The sequence below is a fragment of the Zea mays genome, chromosome 5 (genome assembly GCF_902167145.1).
Source record: "Zea mays cultivar B73 chromosome 5, Zm-B73-REFERENCE-NAM-5.0, whole genome shotgun sequence".
In the NCBI taxonomy this organism is placed as follows: Eukaryota; Viridiplantae; Streptophyta; class Magnoliopsida; order Poales; family Poaceae; genus Zea; species Zea mays.
Window position 1 is genome coordinate 191,051,060 of NC_050100.1, and position 22,683 is coordinate 191,073,742.

General features: G+C 40.8%; 2 protein-coding genes across 7 annotated transcripts; one reads left to right on the plus strand and one right to left on the minus strand.

The window, feature by feature from the left end:
- Positions 1 to 997: 997 nt before the first annotated feature.
- Positions 998 to 6,252, plus strand: LOC100277041 (uncharacterized). Its single transcript, NM_001150712.2, has 5 exons — positions 998 to 1,364; positions 2,626 to 2,770; positions 4,879 to 4,988; positions 5,115 to 5,535; positions 5,614 to 6,252. The coding sequence occupies exons 1-5, from the start codon at positions 1,116 to 1,118 to the stop codon at positions 5,820 to 5,822; spliced, it is 1,134 nt and encodes a 377-aa protein (NP_001144184.1). The 5' UTR covers positions 998 to 1,115; the 3' UTR covers positions 5,823 to 6,252.
- A 4,076-nt stretch (positions 6,253 to 10,328) lies between these two features.
- On the minus strand, positions 10,329 to 22,420 carry LOC100272444 (uncharacterized). Of its 6 annotated transcripts, none has more exons than XM_008683146.4 (10): positions 21,765 to 22,297; positions 20,201 to 20,507; positions 19,912 to 20,138; positions 18,771 to 18,873; positions 17,711 to 17,779; positions 17,191 to 17,302; positions 16,469 to 16,557; positions 16,099 to 16,160; positions 15,897 to 15,993; positions 10,329 to 13,606 (listed from the first exon to the last, which is right to left on the minus strand). In XM_008683146.4, the coding sequence occupies exons 3-10, from the start codon at positions 20,076 to 20,078 to the stop codon at positions 13,385 to 13,387; spliced, it is 921 nt and encodes a 306-aa protein (XP_008681368.1). In that variant the 5' UTR covers positions 20,079 to 20,138; positions 20,201 to 20,507; positions 21,765 to 22,297; the 3' UTR covers positions 10,329 to 13,384. The 6 variants fall into 6 exon arrangements, with proteins under 6 accessions (XP_008681368.1, XP_008681367.1, XP_008681370.1 ...); XM_035967779.1 differs by lacking the exon at positions 10,329 to 13,606 and adding an exon at positions 14,905 to 15,407; XM_008683145.4 differs by having other exon boundaries at positions 19,912 to 20,507; positions 21,765 to 22,415.
- Positions 22,421 to 22,683: the final 263 nt, after the last annotated feature.

Below are 22,683 nucleotides of genomic sequence, written 5' to 3' on the forward strand. Positions count from 1 at the left end.
ACATACATATATGCAGATAATTTGCGTTCAACCCAAATAAATGCAGCATTCCGAAATCTGAAAGTTGTTTGCCGTCCTCGAGTTTGCTGCATAACTTGTCACACTTTGCATAACTTTTTCTGCCTAAGGTTAGTTCGTCATTTCGAAAGACTAACCTTAGACAAAGTGTGACACAGTTAGCCGTGAACGAAACATGCCTTAATCCGCTCAATCAGCTTCAATCCAGACCCAACGAATAAAGATGTTCTCATCGATGATTTCACATGCCATCTAAAAAAAGGAAGATGTCACCTGTTCGTCAATTATTTGAAATGGAACCTCCAAGTGTCCGAATTGATTTTTCAAATTTGGAGTGCTTTGTTGAATGTTGCAATATATTGCATATGTTGGTTGACTATTTTTATTGTGAAATGTTTGGTGAAGCTAACTAGCTTCGGCACTAGCTCCTTCATGTAATGTATAGCATGGAGCTATTTTTCTTTCTTTGTAACATAAAGTAGCAGCCTTAAAACTATTGTTTCTTCCGTTTAGGCTGGGCCGACAGGAGTCTGGGTCTAGAGATACGACCAATTTGCTCACGCCTACAGAGCCTGGTCTAGAATGTTTTAAGTATCGTGCGAGTCTGACTTCACATCTGCACGTAAGTAAATAAACACACACATCGCAAGCGTAAAGACTGGTTGACAACAATCAAATACCAGATCATTGCATCCCGCGATACAAACACCAACAAATACATGCCACCAAACACATGTAATTATGTATTTTGATTTAGATAGATAAATGAAGCCGTGACATCAAAATACCAAAATATTGGCATCCACCCGGAGTCCCGCTGGTTTCACGCGTTCGTTCCTGCCCTCTCTCTGTATTGGGAGCTAGACGAGGACCGAGCCATCCAAGAGCTTGGCCACGGGGACGGGGGAAGCTCTCGAGGCTCGAGGGAAAGAGACAGCCCCCCAAAGGCCCAAACCCTCTCCTCTTCTTCTTCCCTTCCATTCGGGTCGCGTCCAGTTGCTGGCAGCCATCTCTCGCGGTCGCGGCCTCGCGGGCAACCTCCTGTCTTCTCCCCATCGGATCCAGTGCTGCGGATCCGCATTTCCGCAAGGTAGTCAATGGCGGCTTCCCCGGCGGAGGCGGGGGCACAGGCGCTGCCCGAGGCGACGGAGGCGAAGGAGAAGGGCAAGCGGGGCGGGGTGCTGAGGAGGGTGTGGCGGGCGCTCTTCGGTGGCCGCGAGGACTTCGAGAAGCGGCTGCAGTACCTATCCAAGGAGGAGGCCGCCGTGCACGCGCGGATGCGCCGGCGGACGCAGTTCTCGCGCCGCACCGTGCGAAACCTCATCGTACTCTCCGTCCTCGCCGAGGTCTGCACGTGTTTTCCTTTCTCCCTGCCCCTCTTGTTTTTTACCCCCCCTGATTTGAGATGGTCTGGTGACGCGGCTGGCTTTTTTACTCGTCTTTGGCTTCGCCGTTGTTCAATTTGTTATGGCGGAGGAGAGTTTGCTCATAGTATGAGACGGTGTGAGTTGTTATACACGTATGATCTGAGTGCTGCAGTACATTAAGTTTACCGATGAGTTAAAGAGCAGTTTCTCACATGATATGATGATTCATGCTTAACATCACTAGTGAATACGATAATTCTGTCGTTAATCAGTTCTGTAGTAATCATTCCATTGTAATGGGAATGGACTGTTCTTTCAGCTTCCAGCGTTTAGAGTGAAATCTTTCTGCTGGAAAATAGATACAGGGTAACAGGGATGTGTACTATGATTTCTTGTTACATGTTAATATATCCAATTCTGTTCATTATATTCCTTTAAGTTCTGGTTACCAGTAACTATATATTGCCTATGGTAGTGTTCTCAAGGTAATGGGTACGTGACAAGGCATACCCAAGGCACTACAGGATGCCATACCGCCTTAAGAACATTTGTCTATACTAAATCTTTTGAAGTTCACAGAAAAAGAAATATTCGGCTCTTCAGTTGTGCAAATGTCTGCCATGTACTACTTATTGAGAGTGGAAGCTAGCTAGTATATCTGTATGTGTTCATTTGCATAGGTAGGTGATACATGGGAAGCATGCATCTCAAGGATGCAACAGCCAGTGTTTGTGTTTAGAATATTGTGCTGGTGCCTCAATTTTATTAGATGAACTTTACGATAGCAGGTATTTGAGTGGACCAATAGCTAATATGTGTGTAAACTGAAAATGAACGCCACTGCTTTTATGTAAAACTTATTAAGTACCATTCGAGTTCATCATGGGATCTGTTTTGCTTTTCATTATGCTCCTTTAGTTATGTGAATTATTGTTCTTTTTTTGTTGGGGGAGGGGGGGGGGTGATAAAGTTACGTTGTTTGCATTATGAATGCATATGCATGTTACCTTTTTTTTAGGATTTCATATTCTGGAAATTCACCGGCGATGAAATACTAAAACAGATCCTCCTCCACATGATACTTATCTCTTCTACTGTTATGATATTTCCCCACTTTTGGTTGTTGATTCACTGTATATGATGCAGTTTACCTTTCATATTGAACCTGTAGTGACTTATTTTTACTGCATATCCCTACCTTTCGGTTTCTACTGGCTTAATTGTTCAGTCCTGTTCTCAGGTGTTAGCTGTTGTTTATGCCATCATGATGACAAGAAATGAGGATCTAACTTGGCAAATGAGGGCAATACGGGTGCTACCTATGTTCGTTCTTCCTGTTGTATCCTCTGTCATATATTCAACAGTTGTTAACTTCACAAGAATGCGTAAGTAGGCAGAAAGCCCTTTAAGGAAACACTGTTTGTAGTCTAACTTGTAGAATATACAATTTTTTATTTTCACTTCTTTTTATGCAATTTTATAAGAGGGTTTTCGGTTTTCTCACCTATTAAATTTGCATGGTCTGTAGTAAAAATTGTGATGGGAATTTTATTCAGAGTTTGTAAATATGTGGCTCCAGAATATATTGTTTATAACACAGCTTGTATTTTGTTTTGAATGTTGCTCAATTTCTTTTTATTATGTGTCATCATTTTGAAACTTGCCAGTTGTCAATTTGGGATTTTTTTTTGAACGTAATGGCAGGAGCTCTGCCTCTCAATTAAGAAGAAAGGAATTAACCCAGTTTTAAGGGAAACCGGGCCCAAAACCTATACAGGACGCACAAACAAACCAGACAACAACAACCCCACACACAATGACCATCCTGAGTCATCGTTGCCAAGCTCAACACAAGTGACGAGCAGCTCCGACTCTCCAAGACAGGCAGCACATGGCCGAAGGAAACACGACGACGACTAAAAACACCGTCACAAGAGAAGGAAGACTGCGACACGCCGTCGTTGCCAAGCCACGAGATACCCTACTCGAGAGAGCTCTGATTCTTCACCAGCGAGACTTCCAAAACCTTGAACTACCGCTCCGCCTCCGCCAAATGCCTCATCTTCGAAGCAAACAAGCCCACAAAGAAGGGGGGTTCGCCCCACGTCATCGTTGCCGAGCCACATCCCCTGACGTAGCAGCTTCGACTTCACGATGCAAGCCCCCACCTCACCACGCAAATTGGGACCTGAAAGACGAAAGCAACCATCGAAGGCTACGACGTGGCTGAGACGAACTTCAGTAGCGACGCCTTAAGGAAGGGAGTGACGTCAGGGACGCCAACGTCGCCGGTCCAAGGTGGACCGGGCTTTTGCCCACGGAAGACATAGCTGGGGAACACGACACCCTCAATAGGGGAAGCGGCGCCCAGGGGCGTCACCGTCGCTAAGGCTTTCGCCCAAGAAAACCCCCCAGCACAACGTTTTGCCAGGACCCCAGGACAAAGCACCTCCACAGTCGCCGCCACCCAGACAACCCACACAGACCCAACCAGAGGGCCAACGACGCTCCGGCTGCCACAACAGTCGCAAGTAGCGTCGCCCGCCACCCCCTCCGGCTGGGCCCACGAACCTGGTCTAGCAACGGCAGCACCTCGCGCCAGCCATCCCTGGCAGCAGCCGCTGCGACGCGCCAGATCCGCTGGCACGCGCACAACCGCAAACGCCGCTGGGGCCACTACTGTCCACTTGCTGACGCCACACACCACCACTGAGGAGCCAAATCCTCCGCTCCTCGCCGACGCACGGTTGTCGCCCTGTCCACAGCAGTAGTCCAGGTCGTGAGGGGAGGGGTGGCAAAGAAGAGAGCGCCACCCCACAACGCCTGCACGAGCCCCAAACCGCGCGCCGTCGACGCAATCCCCACCTGCCGCCAGTGCCAGGCGTCCATGTCTCCTCGCTCTCTGTCGCCAGGATGCTGTCGAGGCCCTGGCCAGCCCTGCCGCGCCGACGAAGGGACGCCGTCCCTCACGCGCCACTGCCACCTCCTGGAATCCCGCCAAGATCCGGGCGGACACGACCAAACCAAAGCAAAATCGCCCCACCGCCACCTTCCTTGGGGTCGCGCGGACATCCGGCGGCGCCCTCCGGTGACGGCGAGGTGGGCTGGAGCGGAGGGATGGGGTGGCGGCGGCTAGGGTTTCGGCCGCCCGTGTCGCCCCAGCGGGAGGCGACCGAGCGGGCAGGGCGGGAGTTAGTTATTTTGGGAATTTCATCCGTACAAATCATGAGAAAGTAGGCTGATGTCCCAGTTATGCTGATGGTTCACATTTTTCCTCCAAAACAAACCCTAAACTAGTGTCGTCAGAAATCTGAAAACAATATTATGAACAACTGTTCTTGTGCTATAATACCTACTTCGTTAAAAGGCCTTGGTCATGCCCCTGTGTGTATTGCATAGTTATCTGCAGTGTATACTTGTTACAACTTCTGTATCTGTCCACAAAATGATCTTGGAATGATGCTTGTTTGCTCCTATTCATGTCTGATCGCAGTTGAGCGGAAAGATCAGAAGACCCTTGAAAAATTGAGGGCTGAGAGAAAAGCCAAGATTGATGAGCTTAAAGAGAGAACAAACTATTATCTTACCCAACAGCTTATTCAGGTAAGTGGACAAATTGCCATTACCCAAATCAACATAAATTCACTAGTTGCTGGTATCGAATTTTATCATGTCTCTTGCCACACTAATACTGAACTGTTGTATGTACCATTAATCATGCATGTGCAGAAATATGATCTTGATCCTGCCGCAAAGGCTGCAGCAGCTTCAGTTTTGGCATCTAAGCTTGGGGAGGACACTGGCTTAAAAGTTCATGTTGGAGAAGAACCAAAGCTGGATGCTGCAGTGGCTAGAAGCAATGATGTTGAGATAGTACCATCAGATGGTTTGAGAAACAGGAAACAACCCAATGCAAGAGGAAGCAGGACCGGGAGCCCTACTGCTGATACCCCAGCACGGGGAACTGAATCCAGTCTAACTGCTGGTGCAGACCTGGAAACTGCTCCAGCTCCTTTGGTGGTAGAACATCATCAAGGCTTAGGGGCTAGTGATGGTGGTGGATGGATTGCAAAGATTGCTGCCTTACTTGTGGCAGAGGACCCATCACAGTCATATGCTTTGATATGTGGCAACTGCCATATGCATAATGGTGTGTATTATAGACAAAGCACTTTTGATATTTTTCACATACCATAATTACCTAACCCAGTATTACTAATATTTGCAGGCTTGGCCCGAAAGGAAGATTATCCGCATGTTACCTACTACTGCCCACATTGTCATGCATTAAACACATCAAAGCAGTCCATGTGGCAATACTCGGGCTCCAACTCAGGGCGGTCATCCCCTGTTGTTCTGGATGATGGTCTATCCACTTCCAGTTCAGTACAAGAGACTGAATTGAGTAACCTGACACACACTGCAGGAGCTACCTGAGGAAGGAAATGCAGAGAAGCAAGAAAAGGCAAGTTGATGGTTCACAGAACTTCTATTGATGTGTGTGGAACTACTTAATCTTTAGACGTATATCGTCATGTGTTCTGGTGGAGCCACAGATTTAGCACTGTTGTAAATTGGAAATAGTGACTGATATGATCCCTCAGATACTTAGCACACACCCAAAAGAAGAAACTAGCCATGGTGACATCCTTGAGTGGATGATTTTTTGTTGTCAATAGAGCGCGAAGACTTCCTGCTGCATGACAAGAGTCACAAGATGGTGCTGAAAAGCTATATATGATAAATGAGGCAATCTAACAGGTCAGATGTGTAACGTTCATACAAGATGGTGTAGGATATAACATAATATCATTGCTTCGTTTTCTATTTCTATCATTTTTATATGCACACGCTTGTTCAGAGACCAGAAACGTGGATAATTTTTGCGTTTATTTTGACCTTCGATCTTTCCTATTATGTTTGTTACTTCACTGATTCCAAATTGTGTAAGTTTGTTCAGATTTTGATACAGCTAAATATGCATTATGTTTAGATAATCTAGAAAAGCTAGAACTTCAAAGTTGGAACCGGGGGAGGACCTGAGACAGGTATAGTTAGATTCCCCATTCTGTACGAGTGAATATGGAAAAGATATTAAGGTATACACCTAACAAACTTGTTTATATAACCCAATATATTTAATCATAGTATCTTATTCACTAGAACTCTGCAAGATACAATTTATTTACGTGGGTTATATGAATGGAACCATATCTTAGACTCTGTGCTAAAGACGTTCTTCATCAAGATATCAAGATACGTTTCTTGTGTATTTTTTTGCACTTTCTCTTAAGCTACGGTTATCTCCGTCGAATTTACAGTTTCGGATATGGGATATGTCTCTTTGTCTGTGTTTCTGCTGGGACTAGTTAAAGACCCATTTAGCAAAAATACATGTTCAACATTATTCTCCTTGTTCCATTTATTCAAATTTGAGCCATATATTCACCACTATTCTTGTTATTTTATTTGATGTTATGAATACATATGACTATACCGCTGCTTTCTTATACTCGCATGTTGTGATCTTGTAAATTTGAGTTAGTCTATTGTTAGGACAAGTCAGGTACTCATCGGGTCTCCAATTCCCGTCGTGCGATATGGGAAAAAATCAATCCCTACAAGGGCTTGTTCGGTTCGTATAAAATTGAAGGGGATTAAAGAAGATTAAACCACTTCTTAGTTAGAATTAAATAGGAAGGTATTTAAATCCCTGGATCTCCTCCGATCCGGCGATCTCTGTGTAATTGAACATGGCCTGATAAGAGACGATGGGAGATTTTTTTTTCCAATTACATGTATTAGGCAACTCCAATAATTTTCTAAAAAAGAGCTTACTAAAGTTATGTTTAGGAAGTTGCTAAACATGTATTGTGAGTAAAAAATAGCTTGATCTTTAATAGTTGCTAATATTTAGGGAGTAGTTCAATTTTGAATCTAGCTTTGGTAGGTTTGCTCTCGTCGGACCTGGCTAACAACAGGGTCGAGATCAGAGAATGTCGAGAGCGGAGGAGAAAAACCGGATCGACATGACCTGGGGAGGAGTGGTGGTCCGATGGTGCAACCTATATAGGGCAACAATGGTCTGACAACGGAGAAGAAACTTGTGTCACACGTGTTGGATCTAGTTGCCTTATTGTGCGGAAAGTGAAAAATGAGTGTGTCGTACCTGGCTACGTCGCTATGTGGGAAATGGAAAAAATGAGCACACGAGTGTGATGAAATTGACGTCAATTGTGTTTAGTGAGTTCCTATCAAGTTGTCAAATGTGGAGGATAAATAGAGTTGTATAGCAAGTAACTAAATTTAGCAAGTCTATTTGAAAAATTATTGGAGAAACATTTTTTCTGTTCACTTCTTAAATTTAAGATTTAAAGAGTTGTTTAGAGACCTATTGAAGTTGCCCTAAAGCCAGTTTGGAAGCAAGAGAATTAGAGGAGATTGAGAGCTGATTTGTTGGCCAAGGAAATGGAGGAGATCTTTGGGTTGGAATCCCCTCGCTATTCAAAGAAGAAGAATAATGAGGAGATTTCTCCTTATGGATCCCCTCAATTTCTTTGGCCACCAAACCAGCCATGACGGAGTTAAAATCTCCTTTCTATTTAAAATTAAATAGGAAGTGGATTTTAGCCTCCTTATCAATTTCCTATTATTCTTTGGCTCCCAACTAATTCTAAGGACTTTGTTCGGTTTCACCAAATCGGAGAGGATTGAGGGGGGAGTGAATCTTTTTCTATTCATTTTTTACTGGAAAGAGATTTAATTCTCTTTAATCTCGTTTTATCTACTCCTAATCGATAAAGCTATAACGGGATGGATATTGAGAGACATTTTCGGCAGAAATTTAAAATTTTCCTCCGTTAGTCTACCAGCGAGGAGGCCGGCTTGTCCATCAGCCGTCCACTGGATTTGGTGGACGGTGGCCGATTTCTGGATAGTCACGTGTGAGTGTGAAGGAGACCTCATGGCTGATTTCTGGATACATCGTGCGAAGGAGAAACGATTGAAAAGTAGACTTCTTTGATCTTTTTAGAGAAAGTTATTGGAAACTGTTAGAGATAGGTGAAAAAATTATGACTACTACTCTTCTTTAGAAGTTAGAATAATTAAGACTTTGGAGATATTCTTAGGTTGTCTTTAGCAGAGTTTTTTTTAAAAAAATCATCCTTTAAAATTTTCTCTAAATACATCATTATATATATATATATATATATATATATATATATATATATATATATATATATATAGAGAGATCATATAGTGGTATGCTACTAGATTTGCTAGTGCTTTATTTAAATGCATGATAACAATTTTATTACTATATTACATTGTCTTGTATTGATTGTGACTTCTTATCTTGCATTAAAATATCTTATAAATTATTACTTATATTATGGTGAGTCAACTTATATACGGCTAGTTCTATGCTTCATATATAGTTTGATGTGTGATATTAATGCTCCATATATAGTTTTCGATGGTTATTAATGTATTTTTAATCGAATAGTTTTGTTTTGTAATATACTATGTTGTGACTTTCTAGCTATATGTATATGTGCATAATGTTTATCACTTATATTTGTGAGATACCGCTTTAATGTTCTGTAAGATATGCTTTAATTCTCATACATTTATGAATATTTATATCTTTACTAATTTCTGTGTGGATGTACGACTTATGTGAATTTTTAAGTAAATTAAGTTACATGTTACGATTTTTATCGATTATATTTTTGATTTCAACGATAATCGGTGTATTTTCCATTTTAAATTTTCGTATATGATGTTGCCCCCACCGCCGTGACCTGTGCACAGTCGGCACCGTCGTCTCTTTCCTTAAGAACATCCTTACATTACTCCAAGGTGTCCTCATAACGTCACCTTAGAACTTTCCAAAGCATTGGGACAACACTCTACTCTCCAAAATGACCCGGATGTCTTACAGTTTTTGCACACCTTATCACTTAGGCGTCACTTAGGTGACGTTTTAGGGACCCCTTAACAACTATGGCCGGCTCACTCCTCCCAATCCTCTTTTTATCTTTTCTGCTGTAAAACAAATCGACAACTGTGCATAAAACGTGGTGGTCAACAGTGGCCTGTGGCTTAATCAAATCGACAGCTGCTGCACGAAAGTCTGTCATAAACAGAACATAAAGTTTGGCCGCGCGAATAATTGCGAGTAGGCGGCGTTTGGCGGCGCGAACAGAGACAGTATATGACACGAGAAAGATAGTTGGCGTACAATAACTAAGCCAAACGAATTTTAGGAAAAATAAAAGGAACAAGTGAAGTATGAACTTTATTTTAGGTACCAAGACTTTCAGGAAGATGTAAATTATCAACTATTGGGAGATATAGGGCTTGTTTAGTTTGATGGCTAACTTGCCACACTTTACCTAACTTTTGTGCCTAAAGTTAGTTCTTCAATTCGAACGACTAACCTTAGGTAAATTGTGGCACATTTAGCCACGAACCAAACAACCCCATAGTTTTAGGGACTGTTGACTTTTTTTTTTCTTTTTAATATAATAATGTGCTGCTCTAACAGGTTTGTTACTCGGCCCACTTTTAACCTTTTTTTTTCTTTTTAATATAATAATGTGCTGCTCTTTTGCACGAGGGAAAAAATCCATAAAAAATATCCAACTTTTGTTGGGTACCGTAGTTTTTAATGTGATATAATATCATATTGTTTTTAAACCTATCTCATCTGAATAAAAGCATCGCATTTTTATTTTTTATACTCTAATTTGGGAACACGAAAGGCCCTCTACCATAATGGTTAAAACTTTAGAGCAGCACCTTTAGATCCCGGATTCAATCTCCTTCGGGAACCGGTTACGTCCTGCGCGTCATCCTTCCTGACAGAGTTTTTAATTTGGGTACCAACCCAGACCTCTGTTCAAAAGTTCCTATCGTTTTGCTCTGTTTGCAACTGTGTTTGGTTGTAAACATTTCATGAATTTCCTTGTGAGCAATTCCTGATACTTTCTTCTGCTGCCTACTTGCTGGATGCCTAAGGAGAGAGGCAAGGTGGCCAAATTTGGTTTCCCGTTTCCTCCTATTTCCCTTTTCTCTGTTAAAGAAAAGCCAACAACATTCAGAAAGGTCTCATCTCCCATGCATTGACCACCTTCTGCACTGCTGCACTATGCAGGGACCTTCTTCTGATGCACATGCTGTGTTGCTGACATCTGTTTGCTTCTAGACATCCTCCAACAATCCGTTTCTCTTTTCGCCTTTCTATAAAATACGTCCACATCATTGTTGATTCTGATCCTTTGTGGCTTTGTCGTCTGCAACTGCCAGAAGATATAGCAGAGCTGCAGAAGGCACTGCCAGGATCAAGGGATGGAGTTGAGGGGATGCGTCTGCCGGATCAAGAGCTCGGCGCTTGAGCTTCTGTCCATGGAGGAGGATCTGACGACTGATCTGGATGATGACCTATGGGATCTGGTCATGAGGGATCTCCAGCTAAAGGCCAGCTTCCTGTACATTGACCTGTACCGTTTGATTGCCTGCAAGTGCAACGAATGAGAGGAGCGCAGGGAGGAGATCACGCTTCTCGCCAACGATATCTTCTACTCCATGGATGAGGTTGTGAGATCGGTGCCTTCTTTTCCCATCTATGGTAGGGTAGGAGTAGCTTTTATTAGAAGCATTTTTTTTGTTTCAGTCAGCATGATATTTTTTTTATAAGTGTCAGCATGGTAAACTGACCAGATAGTAGTAGTACCAACAACGTGCATGACAAAAAACTTTTTAAATATATCTTTTAACAATTAACATTTACCCCATAGCCCATTTATCGGCCAATTTTAGGTAAAGATGGTACGGTAGATTTTATTTTATACTCGATCAAACAATTTGTACCAGAAGGGAAGAGTTGAGAATTACTTTGTACAATAATCAGGTCAACAGAAGTCAGATAGATCATCCAGATATAAAAGATATAAGCGAGTTACTAACTGTAGATCAATACTTGTGCACCATTTAAGGCCTTGTTCATTTACACCAATCCACGTATAGATTAGTATGGATTGGAATTAAATCCATGTCACAATCCATAACCTAGCATACTCAAATTTTTTTATTCGGTTAAACCCATCATAAATTATAACTTAAGGGTTTGAATTTTTTTTAAACTATGGAAGGTATGGATTCTATCCCTAACTCATTAGAGCATCTCCAAAAGACTAGTCAAATGGCTACTAGTCAAATGGCTCGTCCAGGCGAATTTTGGCTACTTAACAACAAAGTAACTCTCTAACAGACTAGACATCTAACTCGTCAAGCTATCATACTCTCTAACTAGCTAAACTTGGCTAGCCACTCTGACTAGCCAAACTAAATAGATAGTCTGTTGGATTGAGATGTTACACATAGAGTGTAAAGTAAATAGAGCCGAAAATAAAGAGTCCCTTGAAGATGCTCTTAGGTATGGAACGAATCCATAAAGATATTGCATAAGTTTCTATTAAAATCCATGAATCAAAAAAATAACTAGCTTTAAGAGATTTATATGTATTAAATGATGGATTTAATCCTCCCATATGGGATTAGGTGTGAGTGTGAGATATAGATTCATCAATCTAGACATAGATTAAATCTAGGGAAATTTGGATCCATACCATTAAAAGATCACCACTTTGGATCCATACCATTACTATCTCACTTACATGTGGGTCCACATGAGTCAATGACATGTGGGGTCCATGGTATATATCTAAAGTTTGGATCTTTTAATGGTATAGATCCAATTGTTCCTTAAATCTATGGTATGATTTTATCCATTGTAACTGAACAAGGTCTACACAATTTCTCCTGGTTCTTGACATTTGACTAGTATTTACCAATAAACTGAAGTTGTAGCGTAACTTCGAGTGTAGGGAATCAGTCATGGTCATGGTCAAACTTGGAAAGCTCAAGCACAATGAAATAGTTAAGTTTGTGGGTGTGTTTGATGATATGATTTGACGCTGAAACTGCTCTTGGATAAATGCATGCATGCAGCTAGGTGATACTGTGGCGAACCGGAGCGTCTCCGTCGTCAAGTCGAGCTACGGTGAGGGCGTGAGGCGACTCAGGCGCTCCGCCTCCGCGAGGTGGTCGCCGCCGGCAGCAGCCTGATCGATGTCCTCACAAGTCACAACATCACATCGCCTGTCGTCAGTGCTTCTTCTGGAAGAACCATTAACAGGAGGGAGAAGCGTGCCCGAAGAAATCGTTGGAGATCGAAACGAGGATGACATGTCCAACACTAGGAAATGTAGACACTTATCCTCTTAACCAAATTCTTTCTTTGTTCCAGACTATAAGACGTTTGATTTTCGTATATATCTATATATAATGTATATCTAAGTGCATAACAAAAATTATATATTTAAAAAAGGCAAAACGTCTTGTAATTTAGAACGAAGAGAGAGTACACGAAATGTGGTCACTACCTAGCTACATCATCTGCGCACGTAACATATATAGGGAGAGAGCTGGATGAAGCAAAGCTTGAAAAAGCATCAGCAGCCAAGTGGTTTTATCCCCCATTATATTGCGCCCAAATTTAGTTGTATTCTATTTTCTCTCTCTCTCTAAAAGGATGATGAGAGTTTTTGCCACGATTTTTATTGAGAAGAAAAAACAAAATTAACTTACAACGCGACTGGCCGGCAAGCAATGAAAAGAGAAGAAAAAAAAACAAGTTTTAAAGGAAAAACTATGAAAAAGTCAATTTGCACCACGAAAGCACAGATATATCTGGATATCAGTACATTCCGAAAGGGTGAAAAGTGAAAACATTATCCGCTTGCGCGTACCCAAGCTAGTGCGAGTTAGACTGGTCGAATACGGCTATGTTTAGCGTATACGTAGACGTAGACAAATGTTCTTAAAATAGTTTATTTTGCATCTGATCATGAAGCCGGTGTAGCCAACTAAACAGACGCTCAATAAAAGTTAATACATGTGGTGGTTCAGAACGGGATAGTACAGGTAACCAATCAAACGATATATGGATAATTTGTATCTGAATTCGAACATTTATATCCGACCATAGCTGAATCTGAATACCCAAAAATTAGATTTCTGATATCATTATTTGATGTATCGGTACCCGGTTCTAAGATCCTAGAAAGATATGAGATAGCACGATCACTGGTGTCGGATCCGGTTTCATCATTGAAGTTGAAGCGTTGGATATTATCTTTAATCAAGAACGCAACCTGCAATGGTTCAGAAAATATTATTGCTTAACATATGGACGGTTATAAGGGTGTCTCTAATGGCTAGCTATTTCACTAGCTAGATTCACTTTATTTCCTACGTGGATAGAAAATATGGAGAAAACAAGAATAACTAGCGGCGAGCAAATAGATAGAATATTTCACGTATTCCAAGAAACTGTGTATATTACGTGTGAGACTAAGTACTAGTGGTGAGATAAATTACTATTTTTATTGTTCTCTCAGCTTCGCACCAACTAACTATTTGATATAACTATTGTGGATTGTGGGTGGTCTAAGCTCTGAGGCGCACTCCAACGGCACCCGGATTGGTCCCCCTCCCTGGATTTTCCGTGTACGAGCTCCCCCTCAGGCTGACTGCAACGGAGCACTCTACGCCCTCCCTCCCCTATTACTATTCATGCGCTAGGGGCAACAGTTGCCCTCTACCACCTGCAACGGCTAGCTCTACCGAGCCCCCTAGCGCGCGGTCCCCTTCTCTCTCCCTCAATCTAGGGGTTCACTGTTCATCCCATACGACACTATGCTGTGAGTTCACGAGTAATTATTAGTAGATAAAAAATTGATAGTTGATATAGAAAATAAGATTTTATAGTTGTAGTGAGGTATAGGGGGAGTATTTAAGGGGAACCGCTGCGGGAGATTAAAAAATAGGGGGTGAAATGTTGATGATGTGATACAAAAAAAAGTGATATAGAGGAAAAAATTTAGGAAGAACTGTTGCGGATAGCCTCACCTCTCCAACGTCTCCACCTTCCCCTCCCTCACTTCTCCGTGTGTCAGGTATTTCACCGTGTTAAGAGGGGGAGCTCTAATCTCTCCCTCTTCACTAATCAAGTGAGATTAAATATAAAAATAATTATTTCCAATTTTAGTTATCAGATAACAATGTATAGTACGGTGTTACAAATATTATTTAATTTTTAAAAACTTCAAAAATTAATATATAAAAGTTAAATAGTGTACTTAAAGTGTAAAGAGGAGATGAATAAGGGGAATAGTTGGCGAGGAGGACAAAAAGGGGGAGAAATAAAAGAGGAGGAGGTATTTAAAAATGAATAAAAAGTACAAATAGGAGTAGAAAAGAAGAGGAATAGTTGGAATCAGCCTCAGCCTCTCACCCTCACCACTCTGACCATAGGGTCCCACAAATCAGTCGATACATACTGAAGATGAAAACGTACTGGGACCCTCGATAGCCAAACAGGCCCTTTGATTAGAATTCTGCTAATTTCTTGCGGTTGTAAAGAGACGCAGCACATACATGAGGAGAGAGGTTGCAATTTAGAGGACCAGGCTTGCATATGCATTATACTAGAAAACTAGATACACACAGAAGGTTAGTTACCTTTGTAGTAACTGGCAAAAAGGCTAAGCTTTTCCTGCTAATTATTCATACCAAGCTTAGTTTCTATGCTACGCTTCCGTTAACATCGATCGCCAGGACAAAACCCGAAAAAAGAATCGATATGTGCAACCAAGGTGAGGAAAACTGCAGATTACGGAAACTCTCCCTATCTCAAACTCATAAGCTGGACAGCGTTTTTTAAGGCCATGTGGTGAAAAGTGGATCGTATTGCTTCTATAGCTTTCAGACATCAGAAAAGCCAGATCCTTCTTTTCACCTATGCTTCTCCATGCAGATTCCCAAGCACATGGCTCTTCAGATATTTTTTCTACAGTATCAAACTGTCGCTGCAAATTAAGCTGCTGTCTGTCTAGCAGTGGCCTACCACACTCTTGGTTCTTCTTTCAAATGACTGCTGCCAAGAACTTGTGCCTTCAAATGAAAGCAGTGGCATATCAAGAGTGAGCATTTCGGTAGAACCCGGTGATACAAGAGCAGCAATATATTCGTCAAAAGAAAATGAATACTGCTAAATGGAACTGATGGCATCGATTATGCCATTACAGAAATTACTAATGAATGCATGTTTTAAATACTCAATGAGTATTGTGTTAGGGTTTCATTCTCCAATTATTTTGCTGCCATGGAGTGGCATGAAAATGAACTAGTTTCCATTTTTTCAAAAATTTGAGTGACATGTTTCCAACTAACCTTATTTAGTAATGGCAGGACAAAACAAAATACAAATCCAATGATAAAAGTGAATATGGAGTAACTGATTAGTGGTGACATATCATACGCAGCCGAATATTGGTCAAGCCCAGACTGCATTTTTTATTCTGTATCTTCATAACTAAGATACTAATTAACAATCAACAAGGCACAAGATTGCAGATAATAAGCATACCAGAGGAAATTTACCGTATGAGCACGAGGGAGTATGTAGCTAGCTAGCCTTTCATCCACAGAAACAGGCAATGGGGGCATCTTGCTCATTATTCCGGGAATCTGGCACATGCTGTTCATTAAGGAGAGCATCAAATCAGAGAAAAGGCATCCATATAAACACGTACAAACTTTACCATTTTGAGTCAATTTTAGTACAAAATGTCGTAAACTCTACCTTTGTAGAAGACCATTAATATTCCTTCTTATGTGATGGAAAAGATTAATGTTGTTATGAGCCTGAAAAGTATTATCAAGAGGAATTGAAAATTACTCCTGCACAGCAAAATGTTCCTGCTTCTCATGAAAATTTTATCACAAAAATATGCTCCAAACAGATGCTGGAATGTTTTTTCTCTCTTCAACGAGAAGTTGTTATGAGCACAGATCTGGATGGCATAAGCTGTTAACCTTTATTGCGGTGTGCTATAATTTTGTTGCAAACTAAATTAAGAGTCGAAGAAGACACAAATTTAATATAACTAATGCCTTGAACTAAATCAGCTAAATTAAAAGATGCATTGTAAAAGAAAGAACAAAATACCAACCTGAGATGTTAAAATATTTACTTCTATTTGATTGAGTAGTCGAGCATTTTCTTCCAATATATTTAGCATTTCATGATCAATTTGAGAGTCTGCATAAAGGAACGCAAACATGTCAAACTTTGTAAAGGATTGAACGGTCTGAAGTAATCAAGACACTGTTTGTGTCAAAGTTTTGGCAGATAGGGAAACTTCATATACATATAGTCGAAACTAAGAGGACTCTGGAACTTTACAATATATAAATATCCTCAAATATGCTGAAAAGTGAGGTGATGTTTTATGGAATTAAAACTTCAGAGCAGAATCACCAACAATGCTATATGGCTAAATGCTAATAAGGTTTCGATTTTTAAGGAATACAACCTCTATCAAGGAAAGAATACAATTCTAGGAGCATTCTTGGTTAAAGTGCCTAAAATTTGACCAGATACATAGATAAAAATATTAATATTTATGACGTCAAGTATATTATTAAATATATCTCATGATAAATCTGATGGCACTTATCTAATATCATAACTATTTATCCTTTTTTATATATAGTTAGTCAAACATAAGATACTTTAACTTTGTACTGTGCTAGAATTGCATTCTTTTCTAGACGGAGTGGGTAGCATTTTAGTATTCCTTACAACACAATATTTCATTGTTGCCAAAAGCAATGGTGAACGCTATATTATACATAATGAATTACTCGATCACTCTTCAAGTAACCTACCAACCTCCAGAGAGAAATCCATTGTGTTTGGCGTTACGAGGCATAAAAGAGGAAGATCTCATCTCAGCCTGAACAGGAGGATTGGTACCCCATGATGATGGCTGAGCCATTTTGTCCTGAAGAAACAACCTTAATTAGAGCCATTTAGAAATGGACTCATGGATACTAGATTACTAGTAAAATTATAAGGTTGCATCATGCACATTTCTCACTCAGACTGCATTTTAACAGTATCACATTTTATAATGTATCTTCCTGTTTCGATTTTTTTATTAAGAAAGTTAAATCATGTTGAGCAGATGCCACCGGAGTATTAAATGTTAAGTTCATTTCATCATTTCCACAAACACCAAAATGTGTACATGTATGGAGCCATGGATTGTGGTCTGTTCCAAAATATATTTGACATAACAAAGAAGTTCAAATTTAATGTTTATCCGGAGTTAGAACAGTAATTTCTTCAGGTAGAGTATGCTGGTGCTAACAAGAGGCAACACTGTTATAAAAAATGAAACTAGGAGTACCTTCCTATCTTTTATCTTTTTCCCAAGATAGCGTTCTTCAGGTTTCCGTCGTCTTGTAGCTTCTTTTCTCTAGAAGCAAATATAATTATCATTACCAATGAAATTGAAAAGGAAAGAGACATATGATGAACAAATTCCCACAGAAAATCACTATTTAATCATTATTAACAACGAAGATGAAAAATAAAAATTCCCTTGGAAAGCATAAGTAGGATACAACTGACTATTACTCAAGGTAAAAAGGTGGATCAACAGGCCAATGTTTTGTTTGCCATCTAAAACAAACTAAAAATATTTCTTACTTTCTTGACATTGAAAAAAGAGACGTGGAATTATTCTTATTTATTGCATTGATATTGTCAGCTTCCTATAGTCCAATGGTGTTTACTGATCGATCAAATCAAATATGCCATCTTAGTTGTACTAACTGAAAAAATGTAAAAAATAAATAAATCACAACTTTTCGTATACATACTCTGAAGTCTCAACATGAAACAAGAACAAACCAACTTTAGGCTGCAAACCTTATTGTTAGTAATGTCAAAAGCAGAGACTTTTTTCTCAAAACACAGGAGAGACGCAGAGACCTCTCAGCCTTACTTATATTATTCTAGTACACAGAGAAATACAAAGGCAATTCTATGATGCAACAGATCAAAAGGATACTCAGGAGGACCAGCTCAGATCACACTAACTTTAATGTTAATAATAGACTATTATAGCATTTTTATAGATGTGGACAAACAAGTGTATCTTCAGCATGATCTACTTTCACATACGCAGCACAGGTTTAGTGGAATTATGGTGACATCATCTTGACAAGTCACACAAGTATAAACTACTGTTAATCTCCATCCATAAGCTGATGTGGGACCACATATTCCTTTCAAATGTATAATCTAGAGTGGATAAACATATTGCATGGCTGTAGTATCTATCAGAGTTCAGGTTTATGAAATGTTAGCTACCTCTGAAGTTTTTGTTGAACTGTGGATTAAATACAGCAGATGAGGAAATGGAATTCAGACACAGTAATAAATCAAAGAAATCGGGGACTAACCGCTGCCATCCATTGACATCTCATGGCAACATCTCTAACTGTCTTGTCTGGTAACGTGGCTGCTATCTTTATGTACTTCATGATTCCTGGTTCATTTGCATACCTGAAAATGTCATTACCTTCAAATATAAGATAGACAAAACATCATATCACTTTTTATTGGACATTTGGACTAAATAAAAAGCAGGAATGTGAAAAAAAACACCTATAGTAAGAGAAAAGGAATCCAATATATCCAACAAATTGCTCATGTAACAGTTACTTGTATTAATAAAAAAGTGTTCCTTCAATCAGAGGATAAAAAACTGACAGCAGAGGTGTATTGCTGACTAGAATCAACTACAAACATCACAAAATCAGTATTATGAAATTATACATTCTCTCCATCCTAGAATATAATGGGATTTCAGTTGTCTTAAGACAAACCATCCTAGTTTTGATCAAACTTGTAGAAATCGACAATATTACTTACAATATCAAATGAACTTTATTAGATACAATATAAAATTTATTTTCATAAATTTGCTTCATTGATGTCGAAGATAATATTCCTCAACTCTACAAACTTGGTCAAACTTAGAATTATTTGACTTATTATTAAATTGCATTCACCAATCAGTTCAATTCAAAATCTTAATCCGATGGAGATCTAACACTCTCTCTCATGTCGACTTTAACTACGTGCTAACTAGGATTCAAATTCGAGATTCCTGGCTCTAATACCATATTTCAGGCATCAGATGTAGAATAGGAACATGCAACAATTATTTTATTTAATTGCACTAATTAGGATTCAAACTCGATACCTTTAGCTTTGATAACATATTGAGTTGCATTCCTCAACCAATTCAACCTAAAAACTTAAGCTGATGAAGACAGGTGGTCAATTCACTTCTATTATAACACTTCGGACAACTATAATCCATTATATTCCAGGATTGAAGGTGTAGGTATTTAGGCAGCACAAAATCTCGGCAGTTTAGCCACAATTTCGATGCACGGTGGTAACGGTCAAATTGTTAAAGAATTGAATAGTGAATATAGAAAATGTCACATTATTATGGTGAGATGGAAATAGCTACTTCATTCAGATTTTTTTTGAACATATACCTAATTCAGAATATATGGCAGTATATCTTACTTGTTGAGGCCATCGTTCAACAATTGCAGCTCTGGATAGGACCACTCCACAGCCAAGGGTGCACTATACTTGAGGTTCTGGCAAGAAGAATCAGCAACCATGTTTGGTGAACCAGTGGATACAATTGTTGAAGATGTAGTGTTCAACATTGCCATGTCGCCATTCATTCCACTGGAGGTGTCTAGACAAACTGGTATGGCTCCTGACCCACTAGTAATTGAACTCGTCTGAAACGAAACAACATGTTGGTTGCAGAATGGATGTGGAAATACACCATAGTGGTTAGAACCTGTTGACATCTGCATGCGAAGAAATTTTGCTCTCCCACTTTGCCCTCATGAACACGTCATCAAGCTTACACTTATAAGTTGTCAACCCCTCTTGAAACTTTCTTCCAATACAAGAAAGGTTCTTTTGCAAATATTACAGTTCCATTGTCAGAGAACCCAGATAAGCTCCGCAACCAGGGCTCCATAAACTCATTAAAGTAACCATGGATATCATCCAAACTATGATGATAATTTGCAAAGCTTGACTGAACAAATCTTTGTTCTAACAAAAGTACTCAGTTCTGAGAGACTTCCACATTAGACTTCCTACAAAAGACATGAAAGAAGGAACATTGGCGAATCTGGTCCTCGGGAACAATAATAAAGAAATAGAGGATCTTTTTTTATCGAACATGCAAGAGAGCTATGTATCATGATATTAAGAAAAACTAGAGATTCGACAGCTCACAAAGTAGTACAATAATTACTTAATGTAATTCAATTCAAAATAAACTTTCAGCTGGTCAGCGAGAACCAACTTTTGAAAGAGAAGAACCAGCGATCACTTCACAAAAAGAAGAAAAGAGTCTGAAGACCATCCAATGCTCAGTCAGTTTGTTTTTTTATTGTAGTCAAATGTCCTCAATAACTAGTTACTCACATAGGTCTTACAAGAAGTGGCTAACCAAAGCTGGCATAAGTAGATGGACTATCATTAGCACTTATATATATACGAAAAAGAATGATTGCACCATGTGGAAATAATTCAGCCATGTCAGCAGCAGAACACTGTAGTACACAGAGCAAGAGTCGTACATTCAGTACAAGTTAACTATATCAAAACCACATCATAGATGAACCGACAAATACGAGTTCATGTTTGTATTCTTAAAGATACTACTAACATCATGTATTCATGGTAGGAACGAGTTGTGGGACTCCTCGGAGGAATTGCACAAGAGATTTTCACCGCAAGAAAGAACCAAAACTGAAACGAACTATCAAGAGTTGAGTACACAAGGTTTTAATCATGCTTTCAGTAGGAGAAATCAAAGAAGCGATTAGCAAAAGAACCTCAAAGACTAGCCTCCTGTAGGGTCTCTACAATACCAACAAAGGCTAACTAAGAACGCGAAGAAGCCAAACCCTCCAGCACGGTGGACACTTCAAGATGGAATCCGCTGCACATGAGAGCAATCGCGGAGGCACTAAGAAACAAGAGTGGCTAGGCAGGAAATCGATGGAACTGCTCGTACACTAAGGAAGCGGCACGGGTAGACTTGAACTGAAAGGAAGAAACCAAATCAAGCAACGACGATTGCACGAAAGACAGCGGCCCCCAGGCGCGCACGCAGGGGCACTATCCGAGACGATCTCGCTTTCCACATCGAATTCCACGCCGACCCGAGCGACCGCCAGCGCCAGTCTCCTTTCTTAGGCCACGCATCGGAATGAAGAAATTAAAACACTAACGCACGAGCACGAGCACGGCCCCGGCGCCCGCCGGCCCTATCCTAGCCAAATCAGGATCTTTTCCCGATCACGCTACCGAATTCCAAGAGCTGAGTAAATCAAGAAACGCACCTGCGTCGGAGGCTCGGAGCCGCAGCTAGCTAGCGCAGCGGCAGAGAACGAAGAAGAGGCAAAGCGTGCAGGTGCAGCAGCTATAGCGGCGCGATCGATCCCTGGCGTGAATGGAGTGTGAGGTGTTGGTCTCTTCTCCTCCGCCGTGTGCGCGCTTGGCCTCCTTTAAATGGTGGTGCCGTCCGGCTTTGGGCGCTCCAATGGAAAGGCAGGGTACAGGGGAGAGGAGAGGAGGGGAGAGCGCAACCAAAAAGCGGCGGCCCCGCCGATCCCAAAGGCGAAACGCTGCTCGCTTATATGCGCTCAAAAAAGGAAGGGGGCGGGCGGGCAAAAGGCCAGTTCCACAACTTGGCGCACACCACTAGCGAACTAGTGAGAGCCGAGCCGCTGCCGTGACGGCCCGACGAGGACGAGAGGGCAGACGAGATCTCTCGGAATTCAGCGCTGGGGATGGAAACACTGGCGCCGGGATTCCCAATGCCTGCCAAACCATTATTGCCACTATAAACTACTACTGCTAGTCTACTCTCTCTCTATCAGCTTTCTTCGTTTGGCTTCCACTTTTTCTAGCGATCGAGGAAAGAATCGAGTACTCGTCTTCACCTCCTTTCCGTCGTCTCCTTGATTTTTTTTTCTTTAGTCTTCCTCCCGCTCCCTGGAATTGCTTTCCTGGTCACCAGCTTACCTGTTCCAATTGTGCGCGTGCATTTGGTAAATTAAAAGAAGATTTCTCCCTCGGTGGCATCGGGAGTTATTAGGACATGACAGCTCCGAGCTCATTTTTTAAGCCCAGTGCGGCCGAGCACGGTGCCATCCATCGCTAGCGACCTAGCGTGTAGTGTGTACAAAATGCCCATGGCGGATTCATTCAGAGCGGCGGATATGTCGTCCGGAGGGGCGGTGGGAGGTCAAATGGGAC

What these genes read in the sequence shown, in the direction of transcription:
- LOC100272444 (XM_008683145.4), bottom strand. Translation starts at nt 20,216, where the DNA reads ATGCAGATGTCAACAGGTTCTAACCACTATGGTGTATTTCCACATCCA. An exon ending in GATGTCAATGGATGGCAGCG is followed by an intron (nt 17,780 to 18,770) that starts GTTAGTCCCCGA and finishes ATTTGCTTCTAG; the next exon opens with AGAAAAGAAGCTACAAGACG. An exon ending in TACTCCCTCGTGCTCATACG is followed by an intron (nt 13,607 to 15,896) that starts GTAAATTTCCTC and finishes GAACCATTGCAG; the next exon opens with GTTGCGTTCTTGATTAAAGA.
- LOC100277041 (NM_001150712.2), top strand. Translation starts at nt 1,116, where the DNA reads ATGGCGGCTTCCCCGGCGGAGGCGGGGGCACAGGCGCTGCCCGAGGCG. An exon ending in TACTCTCCGTCCTCGCCGAG is followed by an intron (nt 1,365 to 2,625) that starts GTCTGCACGTGT and finishes TCCTGTTCTCAG; the next exon opens with GTGTTAGCTGTTGTTTATGC. An exon ending in TTACCCAACAGCTTATTCAG is followed by an intron (nt 4,989 to 5,114) that starts GTAAGTGGACAA and finishes ATGCATGTGCAG; the next exon opens with AAATATGATCTTGATCCTGC.